General features: G+C 41.5%; 1 protein-coding gene across 2 annotated transcripts in view; it reads right to left on the reverse strand.

The window, feature by feature from the left end:
• Positions 1-20,993, reverse strand: part of KLF7 (Kruppel-like factor 7 (ubiquitous)) — a 126,917-nt gene that overhangs the window by 58,916 nt on the left and 47,008 nt on the right. Inside the window, exon 2 of one of the 2 annotated variants that reach the window (XM_006889122.1) lies at positions 7,149-7,779. In XM_006889122.1, coding sequence (XP_006889184.1) covers positions 7,149-7,779 — 631 coding nt within the window. The remainder of the gene's footprint in view (positions 1-7,148; positions 7,780-20,993) is intronic. The other variant, XM_006889123.1, reaches the window with a different exon arrangement.

The raw sequence follows: 20,993 nt of genomic DNA on the forward strand, positions 1-20,993 counted from the left end.
TCACAATGAGCCTATTGCCATCAAGATGAAGTTTAGTCCTAGTGACCCTTGGGAGCTCTCGTGGCTGAGTCCAGAAAGGATGAAGGAAGCTGTAGGAAGCTGCACTGCTACTCAAAAGGGGGATCCTGTCTGGTGTTTGAATTCACCAGCTGCTCTGCAGGAGAGAGATTAACAACCTCCTCTCATAGGATTTACAGCCTCTGAAAACCCACTGGATGGTCAGCTCTGAGTTGGTTCCAATGCCACAGCAATAAGTGAGTGAGTGAGTGACCCAATGGGACAAGGGTACACAGCTCCAGTTTCTAAGGCTGTAATCTTTAGTCCTCACCACTGGACCTATATGTAACATCATGAGAGATGGAGAAAAGATTGACGATGTCAACACTTTCATCTTACTTGGATCCACAATCAACACCCTTGATACCAGCAGTCAGTCAGGAGATCAGGATATGTATTGCATTGGGAAAGTCTGCTGCCAGGGACCTCTACAAATGACTGAGGAGCAATGATGCCACTTTGAAGATTAAGGTGTGCTGGATTCAGGCCATGGTCATTTCAATCACTTGCTCTGCATCTGAGAGCTAGAAGACAGATGAGAGAAGAATTGAAGCCTTTAAGCTGTGGTGTTGAAGAAAAGTACTGAAGGTCCCATGGACTGCCAAAAGAACAAGTAGATACACGTTGAAGAAGGTGCATGCAGGGGGCTCTTTCGAGGCCAGGATAGCAAAGTGTCATCTTCCATACTTTGGGCTCATTGCTAGAAGGGGATGTCCCTGGAAAAGGACATCACACTTGGGAAGGTGGAGGCTTAATAATGCAAGAGGAAGATCCTCACCGAGACAGACTGACATACTGACTACAGCAATGGATCAAGTAGGTCAGAGATGATGAGGATGGCACAGCCAAATGGTTAACCACTGCATCGCCACAGCTCCGTAGTGACCTTAACAGTAGTAGCTGTAAAAGTCCACAACAATGAAATACTACACTGCATTGAAAAACATGCAGTATTATTCAAAATGGGTGACCCTGGAGGACATAATGCTGAGTGAACTCTCAGTCACAAAAAGACAAATACTGCATGGTGCCACTGTTGTAGAACGGGACTGACGTCTGGGTTCAGGTAAAACTGAGAAAAACTGGATTACTTGGGTATACTGCATTGAAACATATGAGGGACAGAGCAGTCTAAAAGCAATTGGGCCACCTCTTACTGAATACATTGTTTTCAATTGCAAACCTTGAGTCAATTCAGACTCATGACCAACTTCTTTGCATGTAGAATAAAACGGCTGCCTAGAGTTCTCCAGGAAGTTACCTGTTAGAAGCCGTTACCAGGCTTTACTTGCAAAGCACGGTTGGGTGAGTTTGAACCTCTAACATTTTGGTTAGTAGTCAAGAGCTTTTAAATTATTTATGCCATCTGGGGGTTACTCTGGTTCACAAAGATTCCTCAGAGCAAATGTAAAATACTAAGGTGAATTACATGCCTATTGTCCATCTGAATAGCATTCCTTTATATACTTAAGTGTGGAACTTCAAATGTCCTTATCATCATCTGTATTTTAGTCCAAAGCAAGCCCAGTCTACAGACAGCAAACAGCACATATGAGAACTGGACTTTTTTCATCTCCCACAATGCAATCAACAGCCCCAGGTGGAATGGCTGACTTCACCAATACACGACTCACTCTTGAAACTATTCGCTATTGACCTATCAGGGGGGTTTCACATGCTGTAAATCACACAGTAGGAGATTGCCCATCTTTACCTCAAAGAGTAGCTGGTGGATTCAAACTGCTTGCCTGTGTGTCGACAACACATCTCTTCACCCACTAGGCCACCACAGCCCGCTCCTCACTCTTAATAACATACAAATGTAGGCATGGTTTATACGGATTTCCTGATTAAGAAAAGCTGCTGCCTTTACAGTTTAAAGCAACATTTAAAGCATAGTGTATTTTTCTCCACAAAAGTGAATAAGATACTGGGAATTTACCCTAAAGAAACCATAACCTCCACCCAAACAGATATATGTGCACTCATGTTTATTGCAGCTTTGATCGCAATAGCAAAGAGCTGGAAACAACCCAAGTGCCCATCAACAAACGAATGGATAGAGAAGCTGTGGTATATTCACACAATGGAATACTATGCTGCACTGAAAAACAAAGAACTCATGAAATATTATACAAAATGGGTGATCCTGGAGAACATTATGCTAAGTGAAATACCTCAGTCACAAAAGAACAAATTTTGCATAGGGCCACTGTTGTAAAATGGGACTGACATCAGGGTTGAGGGAAGATAGAAAAGGAGGGGAGGAATGATGTATATTGCATTGAAACAGATGAGGGAGAGAACTATTTAAAAGGGATATATGAATGGGTAGTCTTGTCATTACAGAAGTCCAGAGTGAAGGCTACATAGTGGAGTGGACTTGGGGGGAGGGATTGCATAACAATGAAAGAGTTTTTGGTCTTCTTTTCAAGGAGAAGAGTGAACTGGGGTGAAGTGGGGAGCAGGGAGAAAAGTACAACAATGAATGACTGGAAACCCTAAGTTTCTGTAAACTTCCATTAAAATTAATTTTAAAAAAGTAAAAAGAAAACGTGAACAAGAAGAAATGTGGAAAAATAAGTCTACATTCTCTTTTTGCATAAAAACACAATAGTGTAATAAGTTGAGTTTTGTTGAAAATAAAAAGAAAGAGGCTTTTGGCAAACTGGAACAGTTTCTCTCACGCAGGCGTAAAGGTGACTTGGCTGACTTAAAAAAGATGAATAAACTATCATCATAATGGTTGAGACACTGAGATAAAATGCAAGATATATTATATAAAGATCAAAAACTGGAGTGGGGGCGAAGGGCTTGTAATGGCTCGGCTCTCAGGGACAGTTTTAAGCTCGTGCCTGCACTAAGTGGTCTTGCTGATGGATAAACCATATGTCCATTTTCATACCGTTCCTTTCACTAAGATCCTGCCACTTACCAACAGCATCCCCTTTGTCTGTTTTCTGGCCTCATCTTCCTCCATCCTTAGCCTGTATCCCCCCATCTCTAATTTCACCTCCTTGGGCAACCAGCTTGAACATCTGTTACCTTAAAAAAAAATCACCTCATTGCCAAACATCCTCTGGGGCAAAAAGTTCGAAGGATTCAGCATCCTCAAAAACAGCCGCAGAAGGGAAAAAATGCGTATCTTTTCCAGCTCAGTAAACTCTATCTATACAGTGACTGAATGAATAAGACATTTAAAATTCCTCAATGCAAGCAAATCTATGTTACCTGCACCATATTGCTTCTCTTGATGCATAGAAGATGGGAGGCCCGTATATTTCATTGCATTTTATTTTATTTTTGCAACTGGGTCCCCTGTTCACCACATTAGCATATAGATCAGATATAGCAAACTCTAGAGAACAAAATTCCAACACTTCTCTTCTTTTTCTGGGGTGGTTTTCTTTCTCTCTTTTTCTCCTCTTTCTGTAACATTTCTCTAACTGGAAGATAAGAATTTAATTTCACTGGATTGAAGTGAACCCAGTGTTAAAATGCCTTCCCTGAATTCAACAGAGCCCATCTACCCACTATCCCCCAGACTACTTTTTTTAATTTCTACTCAACACTTGATTATCAGCTCTCCCCATTTCTCTGGCTTATATCAGCAGACTTTTCCAAGCATAATTCCCACTGCCATATACCTTTGCCCTCAAGCTTTTACTAGTCCATTTCCTTTATATGTTTGTACTTAATTTGATTCCATCCTTCATGCTTTTTTCATCATTCTTAGTTCATCCACACCACATAAATTATCACTTTTGTTTTCAGTTCCCCATGTGCCCCATTCACACCAATTCCAAATAAATACTCTGATTCTCATCCATTAAATCCAAATTAATTTATACTCCCTCACCCTATCCTCCATCACGAATGCTACCTCCTCATCTGATTCTCTTTCCTACAGCACCGACTTTTCCCTCCAGTTTTATGTCTGATGAAAGATTTATAGGCAAAGTGTTTTTGGAGGGTGCAGGGCAATTGTTTCCTGTCTTCATTCCAGAAAGCCATACTCTCTCTACACCACTGCCAGCCTCAAGGGGCCAAAGCATGCATGCCTCGTTCCAATCTCCACCACTGGTGCCCACAAGCATCACATGCCCACCGGCAGCAATGAGACAGGGATTTTCACCTTTTGGTCACATTTTACTTTTGCTTATCAACTTATTTCTAGCTTAATTAAAAACAACAACAACAACAACAAAACAACCAAACAAAAAACCTACCTTGGTATCACTAATCACCTTCCTAGAGAAGGTGAAACCAGGCTGCTCCTTGGAGGCAAGGATTCTGAGGCTTCCTCTGACATACTTTGGACATGTTACAAGGAGGGGTCAGTTGTCTGAGAGGGACTTCATGCTTGGAAGAGTGGAGGGACAGCACAGGTGAGGAAGTGCCTTGATGAGATGGATTGATTCAGTGATTGGGGTAATGAGTACAGATGTGTCAGAGACAATAAAGTTGGCACAGGACACAGCAAGATTCAGGGCTGTTGTACACTGGATTGCTATGAGTTGCAAGCAATTCAATGGTACATAACAACAAGAAGAAGACGTTTTCAGAACTTGGTCCCAAGTATATCCTACAATATCATTGGGTGGATGGAACAACAACAAAAACATCACTAATCACTATCAACAATAGCTATAACTACAACCAAAACTACAATTGTAGATGAGTAATCCCCCCCCCCCAGGTCATAAATCTAAATCTGGTTATTAGAGGAGGAAGGACTCAAACCCAAGTCCATCTAGATCCCAAAGTCCTGCTCTTAACTGTTCTATAATTCTGCTTTTCTCGTAATGGTACCTTCAAGAGTCAATTCCCCACAAGGAGGTGTCTTTTCACATCAGTCCCTCATAAGGCAAGTGGTTGTAGGTGTTGGGTAATATAATGAGACTGTCTTGATAATCATGCCAAATAGACAACAGTTAGAAAAACAATAGCCAAATAAATAATGCATCAATCACAAGTACACTTCTGACATCTCTGTGGAGAAGACTGATGGGGGGATAAGAAGAAAATTCTCTGGAGTCACTAAACAGAATCATTAAGTTCTGAGAATTGTCCAGTTTCCATGCTGAGCAATATGTAGCCTGTATAAGGGCCAGGAATTTTTCAAAGTATCCATAACCACGAATCCCACATCTCAAACAGTTCAACATGCTTTCCTCATCCCACTTACTCTGGTTTCTTCAGAACTGGAGATGAGGGATACAGTGAAGCAATTCATGTTTGCCTATTGCCCATTGACTGTAGGGGATTGGGGAGAAGGAGTAGAAATAAAAACAGGTTGCAGGGCATTATGACAAAGGAAAAGCTGAAGAGTGTAGAAAGCATTAGCCTTGGTGTATGCAGACTAGACAATTCAAACCCACATTCTAATAGGAAACCAAGAGCAGGATTCTCCATCTGAGCCACGGAGAGCAAGGATGATGTCTGGAGATCATCCACGGGCCAATCAAGAACCTTATGGGAAATTAAGTTCAGAATAGAGGAGTGTATCCCTGAGACTTGTGCTGGCAAGGAAGCACTGTCAAGTCTTTTCCTCCTGTGGGGACAACTCTCAGGTTCAAGTAAGTCCTTTCTTTGTCTGTGTATTACACTCCATGGACCTCCAGAACAGGAGGGGCCAAAGGGGTCTGAAGAGTCATATTGTATGACAGATGTGGAAAATGAGACTCATCGAGGTCAAGGTCACAGAGCTGGAGTGGAACTAAAGCAAACCCCTGGCTTCAGAGTAGACTCTGACTCATGGCAAGCCCATGTGCCACAGAGAAAAACCACCCCACAGGACGTTCTGGACTGTCATCTTCACAGAATGGCTCACCAGAGACTTCTGCAGCTCTTCTGGGTGAACCTGAACTACCAACCTTCAGGTTAATAGTTGAGCACTTAACTGTCTCTGTCCCCCAGGGACCTACAACCTAGGATTCTGTAGCTTCATAGTCATGCCAAGGAATACCAGCAAGACATGCAGTGAAACTGAAAACAAACTCTCATCAAACACTTCTCAGAGGTCATACATTATCACCTCATTCTCTCCGAGAATGTTCTTATTCTGCCCTTACATCTTTGTGGCTAGACCCAATTCATATTGCAGAATGCAAAAAGTATAGCTTTCTCCTGCCCTCAAAAAAATACAGGTAATGCACTACTGAGAACTCATTTAAGATCATCAATAATAGGAATTGCTACTAAAATGAAACCACCAAGATGAGACACCGTCACCAAGCTTCAATCTCAAATTAAAGGACAAAGACTTGTTCCAAGGAAAATGCCAGTTTCCTTGTTTCCTGTGTTTCCCCCACACTTCCAAATTTCTCCATAGCTCAAAAGATCGATAGGACTCTGTGGAGTCCCTACAGAAGTCTTGAGGAAAACACACAGTCCCCAGCCCTCCCCTGCCCGCCCTTACCACACACATAGCAATGTAATCACTTTCGCAACTTCTCTGTAACAAGCTCATTAAAAAGCAATTCTGCCATCTCTCCATAAAGCACGCGCCAGAGAACAATGCAAAAGAGGAGATGTCAATTAATTATACAATGATCACATCTAATGAACTCTGAAACCCTCCTGCTGTTGGTGACTTTGATGAAAAGTCAGGGATGCTGGGAAAAGAGTGAACGGGGACACCCGAGCTACCTTGTCTAACTGTGAAGTCTTTCAGATGCACCACCTCTGATGCCAGTGTTGATCAAAACTGCAGAACGGCATTCATAAAACAACGAAAAGTGTCAGAGAAGTGACAAGTCTGTGTATCATGCACCGCAGGGAGAAATACACACATACACACACACTCATCCCACCAGAGTTGCCCTCATCTGCAGAGCAGAGCTCTTGGATCCTGTCCCAGGATCAGCACTGCCAGTGAGTGTAGCTCACAGCCCATGACAAGCCCATGTCCTGAGCTCAGGACAGCTCTGCCATCTAAAGGTAACAGGTGTGAGTCATTCTGGGTCCCTGCCCAGGCCCTCCTGCCCCTCTATCACATTCCAGTCAACACGGATGCCACTTCTGCGAACAAAGAGACGCCAAAGGGGGACAAAAGGAAGAAGCCACGTGCGGCCAACTTGTACCACTACCTGTGTGAGTCCTCTGGTGGGCCTTTAAGTGGGAGCTTTTTGTATAAACTTTCCGGCACCCGTTAAACTGACAGCGGTGCACCCTCTTCTTGTTTTCGGGGCATGCCTCAGCCCCTAGCCCTCCTTGCTCGCTGTCGCTCTGTCCACTCTTGACTGTCCCCGTCACCGCCACGGCTGCTGCCGCTGTGGCCACCCCGCCCACCTTGACGGAGCTGAGCGCAGCCTTCTTGGCCACCAGTTTCAACGTCACCGTGCCATCCACGGCCGAGAGGGTCTGTGAGGTCTTGACCAGATGACGGCTGAGCTCGGGGGACGAGGGGGGCGTTAATGAGGTCACTGCGTTGAGCTGGGCCTGGTTGACGGCGGTGTAGCTGTCCAGGGAGGAGCTGGCCGGCTGGAGGCTGAGGCAGGTCTCGGAGAGCAGCTTGTCCCGAGAGAGCAGGATGTCCACGGCTGAGCTCTTCTCGCAGATGGTGGCCTCCACGGGCAGCAGCAAGGGGTCCAGGCGTCGGAAGCTCTCCTCGATGCACGGCGGAGGGGAAGCGTGAAGGAAGCAGTCCAAGTCCTCCCCGAAGGTCTCCGAGATCCTCCGGGGCTCCGTCTGCAGGTAGCGTTCCAATTCAAGGCATGTCTGCAGAAGGGGAGGAGGGGAAGAGAAACAGCTATCAGAGGCAAAGCACACCACGAGGCCATATGTCGACAGCAACGGGCGCAAGGCACACCAACAAGGGCTTCCAGGCTGCTACCTGGAAGGGCTCTCATTGAGAAGGTCTGACCTTTTGTTTCCTCTCTTCTCGAGCACATTTAGAAGCTTGATAAGGGTGACAGCTTGCAACTACATTGTAAAGCAGAGGCCAATGAAAACGAGATGGATTGACACTGAGCCACGACAAGAGCCTCTAAACCCGGCAATCAAAGATGGCACAAGGCCAGGCAACATTCTCTTCTGTGACATTCAAGTTTGCTAAGAGTCCGAGCTGACACTGCAACTAACAACGCATGTGTGATTTCCACGACTATAACAGAAGCAGAAATGAGGCGGCCAGGAATCCAGTAGGATCCCAGAGAACATGGAATGATAAAAACGATGATCTTCAAAATGCAACTCAGTGGGTATAATCAGCCGCGCATTCTTAAGCAGGAAGCAAATTGAAGCAGACAAGGTTTTCATACCCAGACAAGACTCTTCATAATCTAAGAAAGTCAAAAAAATAAGTCAATTTTTTTCCCAGTTTGCTCTGAACGACAAACCAGGCCCCTTCAAATGAAGAGGCAACCTTAGAATAGTCAGCCAGCTGGAAACCCAGGCTGGGACATGACTTCCTTAACCAGCAGGAATGGATACTGAACTAAAGAAAGCCTCTTACAAAAACTTTTATGCACAATACATAACCCCTGGTGATTGCAGCACATTATTAAGAATACAATTGCTATATATTTTGAGGCAAGGGGCACATGTTCTATTACAATAGGTCTCTGACTACTTGAAAATAAGTTCAAATACAGTCGTTTGACCTATTAAACATAGAACCCAATATATTTCTACATAAAATATTCTAGTGGTGGAGAAACAGAAAAGACCCCAAAAGTTTCAACAAAGCTTTATTCATAGTGTTCCTAAGCCTTTGTATGATGGTGGAGGTGCTTTTATAACAAAAGTAGATATTTAAGAAATCTTTTCATCCTAAAAGCTCTCCTTACTTAAAAATTCCACTATCCAGAATCGTGTATAAAAACCATGGTGCTAACTTGCTACATCAGCTCAATTTACTCTATATTCCAGGCTTCAACAAAGAAACACTGATGGGAAATTTAAATTTTGACTAGCTCCTAATTTACTGCCTCCATAAAGCTTCTATGTTTTCAACCATGTTCTGATTGTAAGCTTTTATTCTGTTAAGAATATTCTGTTAATGATATACCTAGTCGTGTTATATCTGTCAAGGATTTTATTTTGGTGACATTTCAAAAGATTGGTGTTTTAAGCAGCCTTCTGGTAAACTCTATATTGTTGAATAAGAAAACCAGATTTTAACTATGAATCAGCTTTGGTCTTCAGCGCTGATTTTTAATAGTATGAGCTAATGAATGGTTCCAATCTTCATTCTTACACTCATGTCACAGTGTTCATTCAACCACTGTGCTCACAGCAAGGCGCAAGGCTTCCTGTGAGTTAGAAGGGGGAAAAAATCTGGTAGCAGATCTAAGTAATGTAAAAGAGGAATGAACATTCATAAGCTAAATTATCAGAGGGATTTATAAAATCACTTGATACAAAATGAACATAAAATAAAAATGGGCTGCTAAGTTCCTAGAGAATGAGCTGACAATGAATTCCATCCTCTATAACGTGTGGCATTTATCAATCAACGGAAGTTTACTGAAAAAAAAAAGACGTTTTTATTCTGTTTTACTAACTAAATAAGAGCTCTGGTTCAGTAGTTCCCTATCACTTATTAGAAACAAATACTACCGCCTTCTCAGTTTCTATAAGCCTGTATCATATTCACTTGTTAAAGAATGAATTCCATATATTAAAATTGTCCCTTTGTGTTCCCATCCCATTGCTAGATGTGATTACTTAATTAAATCCAGTATTCATCCCTTCAGTATTAGCACCAGTCAGTCCACCTCTGAATGCTAAGATTAGCTGTTTCACGGGAGAAAGATGGGCAGTCTCCTTCTGTACAATGTACTGCCTCTGAAAATCCACTGGAGGGTCAGCTATGAGTTGGTTCCAACTTGACGGCACAAAATTATAACAATTATTGTTAAAGGAGGAATCCCTGAGACTATACTCTGAAATATTTTCTAAGCTGTAAACTGACATCTATTCTCTTAAGTCACATTTTAGCCAAATCTCTCAAGTCACATTTTAGCCAAATAGCAAGGTAGGTCCCATGTGTTACATCTAGCTGCTCCAAAAGAGAAAGATAGGCAATTTCCTCTCATAAAGATGTGTAAGCTTTGAAGGAACTCTGGTGGCTAGTGGCAAGAAGCTGCATTGCAATCCCAGAGGTAAGTGGTTTGAATCCCCCACATGCTCTGTTGAAGAAGGAGGGGCAATCTCCTCCTGTATCAGTCAGATCCGATTTGACAGTACACACACAAAAAATAATAAAAATTTAAAAGTTTTTTAAAAACAACAACAAAAAAGATGTATAGCTCTGGAAACTTGAGAGAGCATTACCTCGAGTCAGAAATAATTCAGCAACAATGAATTTGTTTTGGTTAATCGACCTTGACCACTGTGGTCTTTAAAAAAAAGAACTTCTATAAATGGTCAACAAATACTCTATAAACTAGATGAGAAGATGGAGGAGGGAAGGCATTGGACTGTGAGACCATGTTAATAGGAATGGAACAGCTAGAATGGAAATAATGAGAGTGTTTATATAATGTGTGTGAATCGATGTCACTGAACAGTGTGTGTAGACACTTGCATCAACATTTTAAAATACACATATTTCAAATTTTACTCTGAAACTTCCTCTTCCTCTTTTAAACCATAACCTACAAAACATTGTGCCTATTACCACAAAAGGTACATAACGCTTGTCAAATAAAAGTAAAATAAATTATGTCCATCAGTTAATCTCCTCTAATCTATAAAAACCATCTGCTGACACCCAATTCTGAACTATGTTGAAGAAATGACTTGGAAATGCAGCCTTAGAAATGACTATCAATAGATGTCTTCAGAAACACAACTGTAAGGTTTCTCAAGTTTTTCCCAAAGATCAAAGCTAGATCTTTTTTTATTTTTTTAATTAAAAAATAAATATTTATTTTAAATTTATTTGCTTACAAAGTCTGTATAGATTGTGTTTCACACTATTCTTCATTCACATTCTGTTTCATACAATCATTCCCATTTGTTATATTTTATAAAATTAATCAACATTGAACTATGCTCAGCATTACTGTATCCTTCCAGATCTCACTGATTCTCTCCCATTTCCTCTACCCACCCACCCCCACTCCACTCATCAAATTGTGCAACCCTATGATTTCCCCCATGTTTCATGCCTCTACTCCTATTCTCCCTCCTTGGTTTCTCATACACGTTTTACTTATTATCTTTCTATTTCTACAATAATAGTCTTATATAGTATTTGTCCTTATGAGATTGAGTTAGTTCACTCAACATAATGTTCTCCAGTCCCTCCCAAGTTGTGTAGTAATTTTTAAAATCATTGCTCCTGAGTACTTCAAAGCTATATCATGAGAAAAATGTGTAGTCCTATAAAAAATCAGTCATATCATTAATAGAAGACATGTTATATTGGGCCAAGTTTTACAGTCAAGGACCTGTTTAAAGTTCGGAAGAGCAAAGAAGTAATTTTTAAAACCATGTTCTTGCTGTTATCATGTGCCATTGAGTTGCTTGCAACTCACAGCGACCCTATGTACAACAGCCCTAAACTCTGCTCTGTCCTGTACCAGTCGCACTGTCTCTAATACACCCATCCCGATTACCCCAGTCACTGAATCAATCCACCTCACAGGAGCCTTCCCCTCCTGTGCTGTCCCTCCACCCTACCAAGCATGATGTCCCTCTCCAAGGATCAGTCCTTTCTTACAACATGTCCAAAGTATGTTAGACGAAGCCTAACATAAAGTATGTTAGAATCCTTGCCTGCAAGAAGCAGCCTGGTTTAACCCTCTCCAGGATGAACCTGTTTGTTTTCCTAGCAGTCCATGGTATTCTCAATACTCTTCTCCAGCACCACAGCTCAAAGGCATCAATTCTCCTTCTATCCTCCCTAGTCATTGTCCAACTCTCTGATGCATAACAAGTGATTGTTAAGACCATGGCCTGTATCAGACGCACCTTAGTTTCCAGAGAGACACCATTGCTCTTCAGTACTTTGGAGAGGTCCCTAACAGCAGACTTTCCCATAGCAATAGGTCTTCTAATTTCCTGGCTACTGATGCAAAGAGTGTTGACTGTGGAGCCAAGCAAACTAAAGCTGTAAGCAATCCCAATCTCTTCACCATCCATCCTGATGCTGCCAATTGGTCCAGTCGTGAGAATCTTTGTCTTTTTGACATTGAACCTCAATCCATATTGAAGGCTGCAGTCCTTGACCCTCTGCAACAAGCGCTTCAGGTCCTCCTCAGTTTCAGCAAGCAGGGTTGTGTTGTCTGCATAATGCAGATTGTTGATAGATCTTCCACCAATCCTGACCCCACACTTCTCCTCATAAAGCCCAGCCTCCTGGATAATCTATTCTGCATACAGGTTAAAAAGGTATGGAGATAGGACACATCCCTGGCATACACCTTTCCCGATTTTGAACCATTCAGTGTTTCCTTGCTCCATTCTGATGACTGCCTCTTGGCTCAAGTATAGGTTTCACCTTAGCATGATCAAGTGTTCTGGAATTCCCATTCTTCTCAGAGTCAGCCATATTTTGTTATGATCCACACAGTCAAATGCCTTTGCATAATCAATGAAACACAGATGGACATTCCTCTGGTATTCCCTGCTTTCAGAAAAGATCCATCTAACATTAGCTACAATATCCCTCCTACCACGGCCTCTTCTAAACCCAGCCTGGACTTCTGGCAGTTCTCTGCTGATGTGCTGTTCCAGTCGTTTTCAGATGATCTTCAGTAGAAACTTGCTCACGTGTGAAATCAATGATATTGTTCTGTAGTTTCCACATTCTGTTGGGTCACCTAATTCAAGTAATAGCAGTTGCAATTATTTCATTTGCTTATGGAAGTTAGACAATGGATAGGAAAGACATAAGGAGAATTGCTCTATTGATGTAATCCGTAGGGTGTTGTACTGCTAACCCTGAGGCCAAACCTTTCTGGTGGTTCAAATCCACCAGCAGCTCCTTGGGAGAAAGCTTTCTGCACAATTGATTTACAACCTTACAGAATCCAAATAGAGGGGCAGGTATGAGTCAGATCCAAGTCGACACCAACAAGCTTGAGTTGAGTTTAAAAAGAACTAACACCTTTTAATTACTGTTTTGGCAAAGAGCATTGAATATATCATGGACTGCTAAAAGAACAAACAAATATGCCTATAGCCAGAACGCTTTTTAGTGATAAGGACGGTGATGATTTTTGTCACACCTACTTGGAGAGGCCAGTCCTTGGAAGGAGACATTGTATTTGAAATGACGAAGTGTCTGAGAAGAAGCAAAGACCCTTAGCAATGTGGATTGGCATAACAATTACAATCATGGGCTTAAGCACAGCAGAGATGCTGAAGATGGTTCAGGACTGGCCATTCCACCTCTTGTACACAAGGTCAGCTAAGAGTCAGAGGTGACTCAATGGTGCCCAACAACAATTCCATGAAGTAGTCTCCTGCTCTACGTACAGGACTATTTCTCACATCCAGACATCACTAACTACAGATGGGGCTTTGGCATGCCATGCTTCCTTACATACTATTCTCAAAATTTAAAAGTCACCAAGAAATTGGTTGATTGGTTAGGGACACAAATATCTTCATAATCGGAGTACTGAGGAGCTATGATGCTCTGAACATACATATAGTTGATTCTGGAAGGATTTTAATAAATAGCCTACTCAGTACTCTTGGCCTGGTTTTTGTGGCTCCGAATAAAACAGGCTTGGAAGCAGGAGTGGCATCCGCTTCCAAAAAATGCTTCCCTCTGAAAACTCTATGAACTTGGAGATAAGATGAAAGTTCTGCGTTCAAGACTTTCACTCATAGGGTTGCTATGGGTCGTCTACGACTCTACAGCACTTAACAAGAACAACCACAACCAAATATGTCTTGTTATACTTGGAGGACATGAATCAAATATATCATCTAAGGATTGTGATACTTTTCATTATTCATATTATTGGGAAAGTAGGCCTGTGACAAAGAGGGTAACATTTGAGACGCTGATATTTTATTTCGTCTGAGAGTTAGAGATCATTAGTACGCCTGATGTGCTAATGTTGTTGGTGGTCATGGTTGTGCCATGAGGTCAGAGTGACTGCAGGGTACCTGTGAACAACAGATCATACCCTTGCCCCTTCCTGTGCCCTCATGACCTCCACCAGTCCAAGCCTGTTGTCACAGTCCCTGTGTCAATCCATCTCATTGAAGGTCTGAGAAGTAACTACAGAATCATTTTTCTTTGTCTTGTGGCTTCTTCTTCCTTTAATATCTGTTGAATATGAAACTTAGATAAGGGGGGTTTGCCAACTGGGAACAAAAGTGAGGCCCTTGATTTCTTCCTGTGGAGTGCTGGAGGTATAATATTAAGGATGAAGAAGATTTTAATATTAGATTCTTTCAAATGCAAAAAGAAAGCTTTTCTACACTGTTTTTAAAACGAATAATGACAAGAACTCCTTTAAAAAATGCCCACAATGTTTAGCTGGACTTTGGAGTTTTAGTATTCATAAATGGATTGGAATACAGACACAAAAGAAGAGAAGCAGATAGATATAATTATTTTTATTTATAAAATTAAAAAGGCAGCCTTATGTACAACAGATAAAAACCTTGCCTGATCCTGCGTCATCCTCACAATCTCCACTGTGTTTAAAGCCCACTGTCGTAGTCAGTTTATCAATACATCTTGTTAGGTGTCTTCTTCACCTTCTCTGACCCTATATTTTTTCCAAGTATGACGTCTTTCTCCAGGGAATGGCCCCTACTGATAACAAACCGGAAGTACATTAGGGTGAGTCTCACCCATCCTTGCCTCTAATGAGTACCCTCGCTTTATAAAGTGTGTGAAAAAAGACATATATATACATATATGTCCTAGCTCTGTCCATGAGAGGACTTAGAGAGACACAACTGGCTCACCATTCATTACCCAAAAAAGGAATCAGGACCCTTAATAGAAACAGTTGATTCAAGGGTTGTTGCTATGTACCATTGAGTTGGAACTGACTCATAACTAGCTGACCCTCCAGCAGGTTTTCAGAGGCAGTAAGTAGTAGAAGAGGAGGCTGCCCATTTTTCTCACGTGGAGGAGGTAGTGGACTTGAGCTGTGTGCCTTCAGGTTGGCAGTGCAACTCCTTACCACTGTGCCACCAGAGTTTCCTGATTCATTGGTAAAGGCAAAGTAAATAAAAGTTGAGCCTGGTATAGTATGTGGCTCAAGATAATAAGGAAGTAAGTGCTCATAAAGCGATGGGGAGATACTGTAATCTTACCTGAAAGAGCTTTCAATGGTCACATGTGAGTTAAATCACAGAAATTAATGATTCTAACTTCTAGAATTAAAGCAAAAATCTATGGACCCACACTGATACCATTCACTAATGAGACAAACAAACAACTGGAGGAGGTTTCCATTTCCTGTGGTAAAATTACAATTAATAAATATACAAGAAACGATGAAATAGGATTTTGCCATCAGGAAAACAACAAAACAATTATGAGGTCAGGCAATAATCACCAAGAGATGCTAAAATTAGTGGATGAGCTAATGATGAGACACAAGATATTTGCATACCCTCAGAGTGGCTCCCTTACAACCTATTCTTAAAGATAACCGTCGCTTTTTCATGGAGAAACCCAGCAGACATCTCCTTAACTATGTGATCAAAGTTAACCTCACCAGTACAGACAGACTCATATCAAAGAGACTGACACACTACAGTCAGAATAACTGCATGGAATTCCTGTCCAAAATGCAGAATCTCAGTGTAATCGTAAGAAAACATCACATGTAAACCAAACTGCGGGCTAGAAGTTCATCAAGTTTATAAAAAAATAAAGGAAGATTGCAAGAGACTAAAGAGATATGCCAATTAAGTATAAGAGGTTCTGCCCTTTGTCTTGGATCAGATAAAGAACACTGGTGAGAAAACAAGTAACATTACATTATACATTAGTTAGCTGGATGGTGTCGACAGTGGGTTCTTGGTTCTGACAAATGGACTTGTGGTTACATTAGGGGAAACTGGACAACATTTATATGGGAACTCTGTACAAGGCTTTTGCAATTCTTCTATTAGTATAAAATTATTTAAAAATGAGAAAGAAAAAAGCACGGATTAACAAACATGTGAATGTGATATAGAGTTCAAATGATTGTCTGTTTCACCAGAACCAGAGACTTAACTGCATTCCAATGACACTCCAGCCAGTAAGCTCCAAACCCAAGTCAGCAAATGTCAATTTAATTACATAAATTACGCCTGTCTGGTACTACTTCACCTTGGCGATATAAAGCTTCCTTGGCCCACTTAACAATACATTTCAAGGCCCCAGTTATTGGCTGAACCTCGACTCTTTCAAAAATCCTTTATAGTCAGCAATAGAAAGGAAATGTTCCCAAGTGCAAAGTGATTTACTTATATATTTATGAGTCACAAATGAACTGTGTGAAGACATTCTGATAGCTTAACTTTGAAATGCATGGGTACTTTGTCTCTGTATTGTCTGAATTTGATTTTGAACTGATCACCCCAAAGCCTTTTTTTAAAATTCTCTATTCTTTTCACGAGTTGTACTGGTGGTGCTGTGGCTAAAACCATTCTGCTTTTAAAGAAAAGGTTGTCAAAATGAATCTACTAGCCACTTAATTAGAGAAAGATGATGCAGTTTGCTTCTAAAAATCTAAAGATTTAGGGAACTCTGGTGGCCTAGTGGCAAGAAGCTACACTGCAATCCCAGAGGTGCACAGTTTGAATCCACCAGATGCTCTGCTGGAGAGGGAGGGACAATCTCCTCCTGTACCAGTCAGATCCTATTTGACTGTACACACACACACACACAAAGGTAAAATTCATTAAAAATCTAAAGAGTTACAACTTTAGAAATCTAAAGGTGCATTCTACTCTGTCTTCTCTCTTACAGCCATCAAGTTTGGATCAACTCAGAGCTGACCCTCCAGAGGCTTTTCAGAGGCTGTAAATTACACATGAGGAGAATACCCACCTTGGTCCTGCAGAGCAATTGGAGGTTTCACACTGCCCACCTTTGAGATGGCAACGAACCTCCCTCCCCACCAGCCTACCAGAGTTTTCTTTCTGATAGGGTCATTATGAATTAGAATTAAGTAGATATGACAGTGGAGCTGAGCCATGCTTTTCAAGGTCTTACAGTTTGTCATAATGTACTTATTAAAAACTGATAATAAAATATATAGCCAAAAAAAGCTCAACACTATTGCTGATACACCTATAATTTCTGTGATAGATGGCAGCAGCAGAAGTTGAAAGAGATCAGGTTAATGCAAGTCTTGCAGCACAAAATAAGCTTAACAAAGTATCTCTTCTGGAAAGAGGGCACTGCTTTCACAAGATCAAGAAATAAGTAGGAAATCGGGCCATATATAAGCGTGATAGTACCGAGGTTACCAAGCAGCTCTTATTCCACCTGTCCTTATCTCATTATAAATGACATAAAATTCACCACTTTGGATTGCAAAAACGTAATGTCACCTTCACCATTTCCCCTACAAACTTGGCAGTTTACTGTGGCTTTTCCCTCACCTGTGTTTCATTTCTACACTTCCTGCCACGCCTACATGCTTGAGGCAAGCTTTCACCTTCCCTCCCACTAACCCTTCTCTCATTCACAGTTCAACCAAAAAAACCTTCCTCCTTCAGGAAGTCCAGTCTAGAAAAAGTGAAGTAAAGAAAATACACCGGCTGCCAAGGGTTGACAGATGCCCCTCCACAAGCCTAAGCAACACAATTATCTCCAGAACGCATCTAGAGTCCAGAGATGGAGGCGTTGTCTGGTTTATTCAGAGCATGAGCTCCTCAAAAGCAATGACCCCATGTCTTATACTGTATGGGTTCTCAAGCAGTATAATGAATTATTGGGAGATAAATCATGAGCCCTATAATCTCAGAGGTCAAGAGATGTAAGGTGCCGGAAGTGGTGTAGCAGTGTAACATGGGGTTTTCTTGGGGTAGAGGGCAAAAAGCTAGGTACCTCACAACCCCGTCCAGTAACATACAGTCATTTTCAGCTGGGGAAGATGCTAATGCAGGCTCCTCTGGGACTCTTCTTTGGAAGTTCTACTTTCTATTTCTGTACCTTGTTGTCATAAGACAAAAATCAAGGGTCCAATATTCCTGCCACTACACTGCATGTCATTATGAGTAATTAATTGTAATTTCTGAATTCATGTTTATCAAGCAGAGTCTAACAAAAAAGCAAACGATTTGCCATTTGATTTCTCTGAAGTAATACACAGCCAAAGAACTGAAAGGTCAGTCACTACGTCCTATGTTTATTACTCAAGTATCAGTCCTGACGTCCCTTTTGCCCAATTCAAAAGGAAACATGGCCATAGGGTCAATTTCTACTCAAAGAAACTCACCACTAAGTAACCAAAGTGCCAGTCTTTAAGGAAAATGCTCATCTTTCTCCCTCAGAGCAGCTGGTAGATTTGAACCGCTGGACTTTCGGTGAGCAGTGCCACACATAATACACTACCATTGAACATAGCCAAGTGTTAAAAGAACCAAGAAAATTAAACAAACCGGGGAAAGATGGCAGATGAAAAGCATGGGGAAATGTAGCTTTGGATAGCATTATTAGTTGCCATCAAATTGATTCCAAGTCATGGTGACCCTTTGCAGAAAAAGTTCCTTCAGAGTTTTCAAGGCCATAGTACTGCTGGAATTAGATAGGCTTAAATTGCCAACCTTTCTGGCACTCAGGCATTTGATCATGCAAAACCATGCTGTTTCTCAGATGAGCTTTTGACCTTAATGCTCCTGCTGTTGTTTCTGGCCAGGAAGGGGTGAACTTTGGTTCCCAGAAAGAATACTCACCAGGTAATTACACAAGCAGGTGAACTGCACTTGCCTGCCCATGGGAGTCTCTTCCTGACATTTATTATGTGTGGCTTTGTCACGTGCTGTTAACCATGGTGCCACAGTCCCCACAGAGTCTGAAGCGCAGAAGCAGGGAAACGCACCCCATACCTGCCTCCTGGGAACAACCCAGCGCTTAATTACTTTTTTGTGCTTTGAAATCTTCACACACATCCCAGAATGGAAAGTTCGAAGTGACACAAAACAAGCTACCGAGAGGAGGGTAATTTGGAGCTTCAATTTTTTAAACGAAAGCATTCTAGTGGTTCTGTGATTAAAGCAGTCATCCGCTGACCAAAAGATCCAGCATTTATAACCCACTAACCACTCAGAAGGAAGAAGATTAACAGCTCTCCTCTCCCAAAGATTTATAGCTTTGTGGTAATTAATGTGATAAAACAAAATAAGTGTGAGTGGTTGAATAGAAAACCAACTTGCTTTGTAAACTTCCTTACAGATCACAATAAACACACACACACACAAATAAATAAAACAAATAAAGACAATAAAAAAGGAAAGACTGACTGACAAACCCTACCGGGGAAGTTTTAGTCTGTTTGACACGGTTGTTAAGTATAAGAATCCACTGGACAGCAGTGCTTTGGAGGTTTCGATTATTTGGGTTTTGTTTTGGGTTTTTATCTTAACAGAGAGCTTCTAAAATATTCCTTCTTTTCCAACTTATCTGTGTGTGTGTGTGTGTGTGTGTGTGTGTGTGCGCGCGCGCGCGCGCGCGCCCGCAATGTGCCATCAAGTCAGAACTGACTCATAACTGACCCTCCAGGGCATTATTCAAAGGCTATAAGGCACATGAGAGGAGACTGCCCTTCTTTCTCCCCCAGAGCAGGTGGTGGATTTAAACTCCTGCGCTTGGGTTGGCAGCACACCTCCTTACCACTAGGCCACCAGAGCTCCCTAACTTATTAGCTATGCTCAGACATTTCACACTTATTGGCATGACTACTATTACTCTGGCTCCTGCATCCAACTTGAAACACTTTGCTAAAGACCGATAATTATGAGGTTTCTGTGGTTCCCTCCTCCTGCCCACCCCTTTAAAGAACACTCTAGTGGGGTGGTCTCTAGCTACTTGTGCTGTGAACCCAAAGATCATGGGTCTGTGATAGTCTCTGGTGGTTCAAATCCACCAGTTGCTCTAAATGGACGGGCAGCTATGACCAGGAGCCAGCTCTATGGCAGTGAGTGAGAAAGGATGCTAAACATTCCCTGGACTTTCTGCGACTAAATCTGAACAGGATTTAAGACAAATACTGCATAGTGCCACTATTGTAAAACAGGACTGACATAGGGGTTGGGGGTAGGGGGAGACTGGAAAGATGGGATAAATTAGGTGTACTGCATTGAAACAGATGAGAGAAAGAACTGTCTAAAAGGGATATATGATTAGGTATTATTGACATGACATGAGTCCAGAATGAAGGCTGCATAGTGGAGTGGACTTAGGGGAAGGGATTGTATAACAATGCAAGAATTTTTCTTTTACTTTTCAAAGAGAAGAGTGAAGTGGGAAGGAGGGGTAGACAGGAAGAAAAGTGCAACAATGAATGAGTGGAAATTCAAAATTTCTGTAAATTTTCATTAAAATTAATAATAAAAAATCTGTTAAAAAAAAACAACTGCTCATCCCATCCTTCTCCTCAGACCAAATTTGAATCACCTACTTCTGTGTTTGCAGTAAAACACCCTACAAAGAATGCCGCCCTGTAACAAGTAGCAATCTTCCTCCTAACAAGTAAGAAGAGATTTTTTTAAAAGAAGATGTTTAAGTTATTGTTCATTGCTCCTTGATTTTGATTACCAGAAAACGTTAAATTACAAAATTAGGAGAGAACACTTTTCACCTACAATATGAGAGGAACCACTATACAGTACAAATAAAATTTCTTACTATATTTTTTTAAGCTATTAGGTTAAAAAAGAAGAAAGCTCACATCAATAGCACACCCCAGAGGTACAACAGAATTACACATTACTGTCAGGATTGCTGAACTCCACAAAACAACCGTACACTATAACCAATGTAAAGGCACATTTCTCCTAACAAC

The sequence above is a fragment of the Elephantulus edwardii genome, unplaced genomic scaffold, assembly GCF_000299155.1.
Source record: "Elephantulus edwardii isolate Elephantulus edwardi_28Jun2011 unplaced genomic scaffold, EleEdw1.0 scaffold00075, whole genome shotgun sequence".
Taxonomy (NCBI): Eukaryota; Metazoa; Chordata; class Mammalia; order Macroscelidea; family Macroscelididae; genus Elephantulus; species Elephantulus edwardii.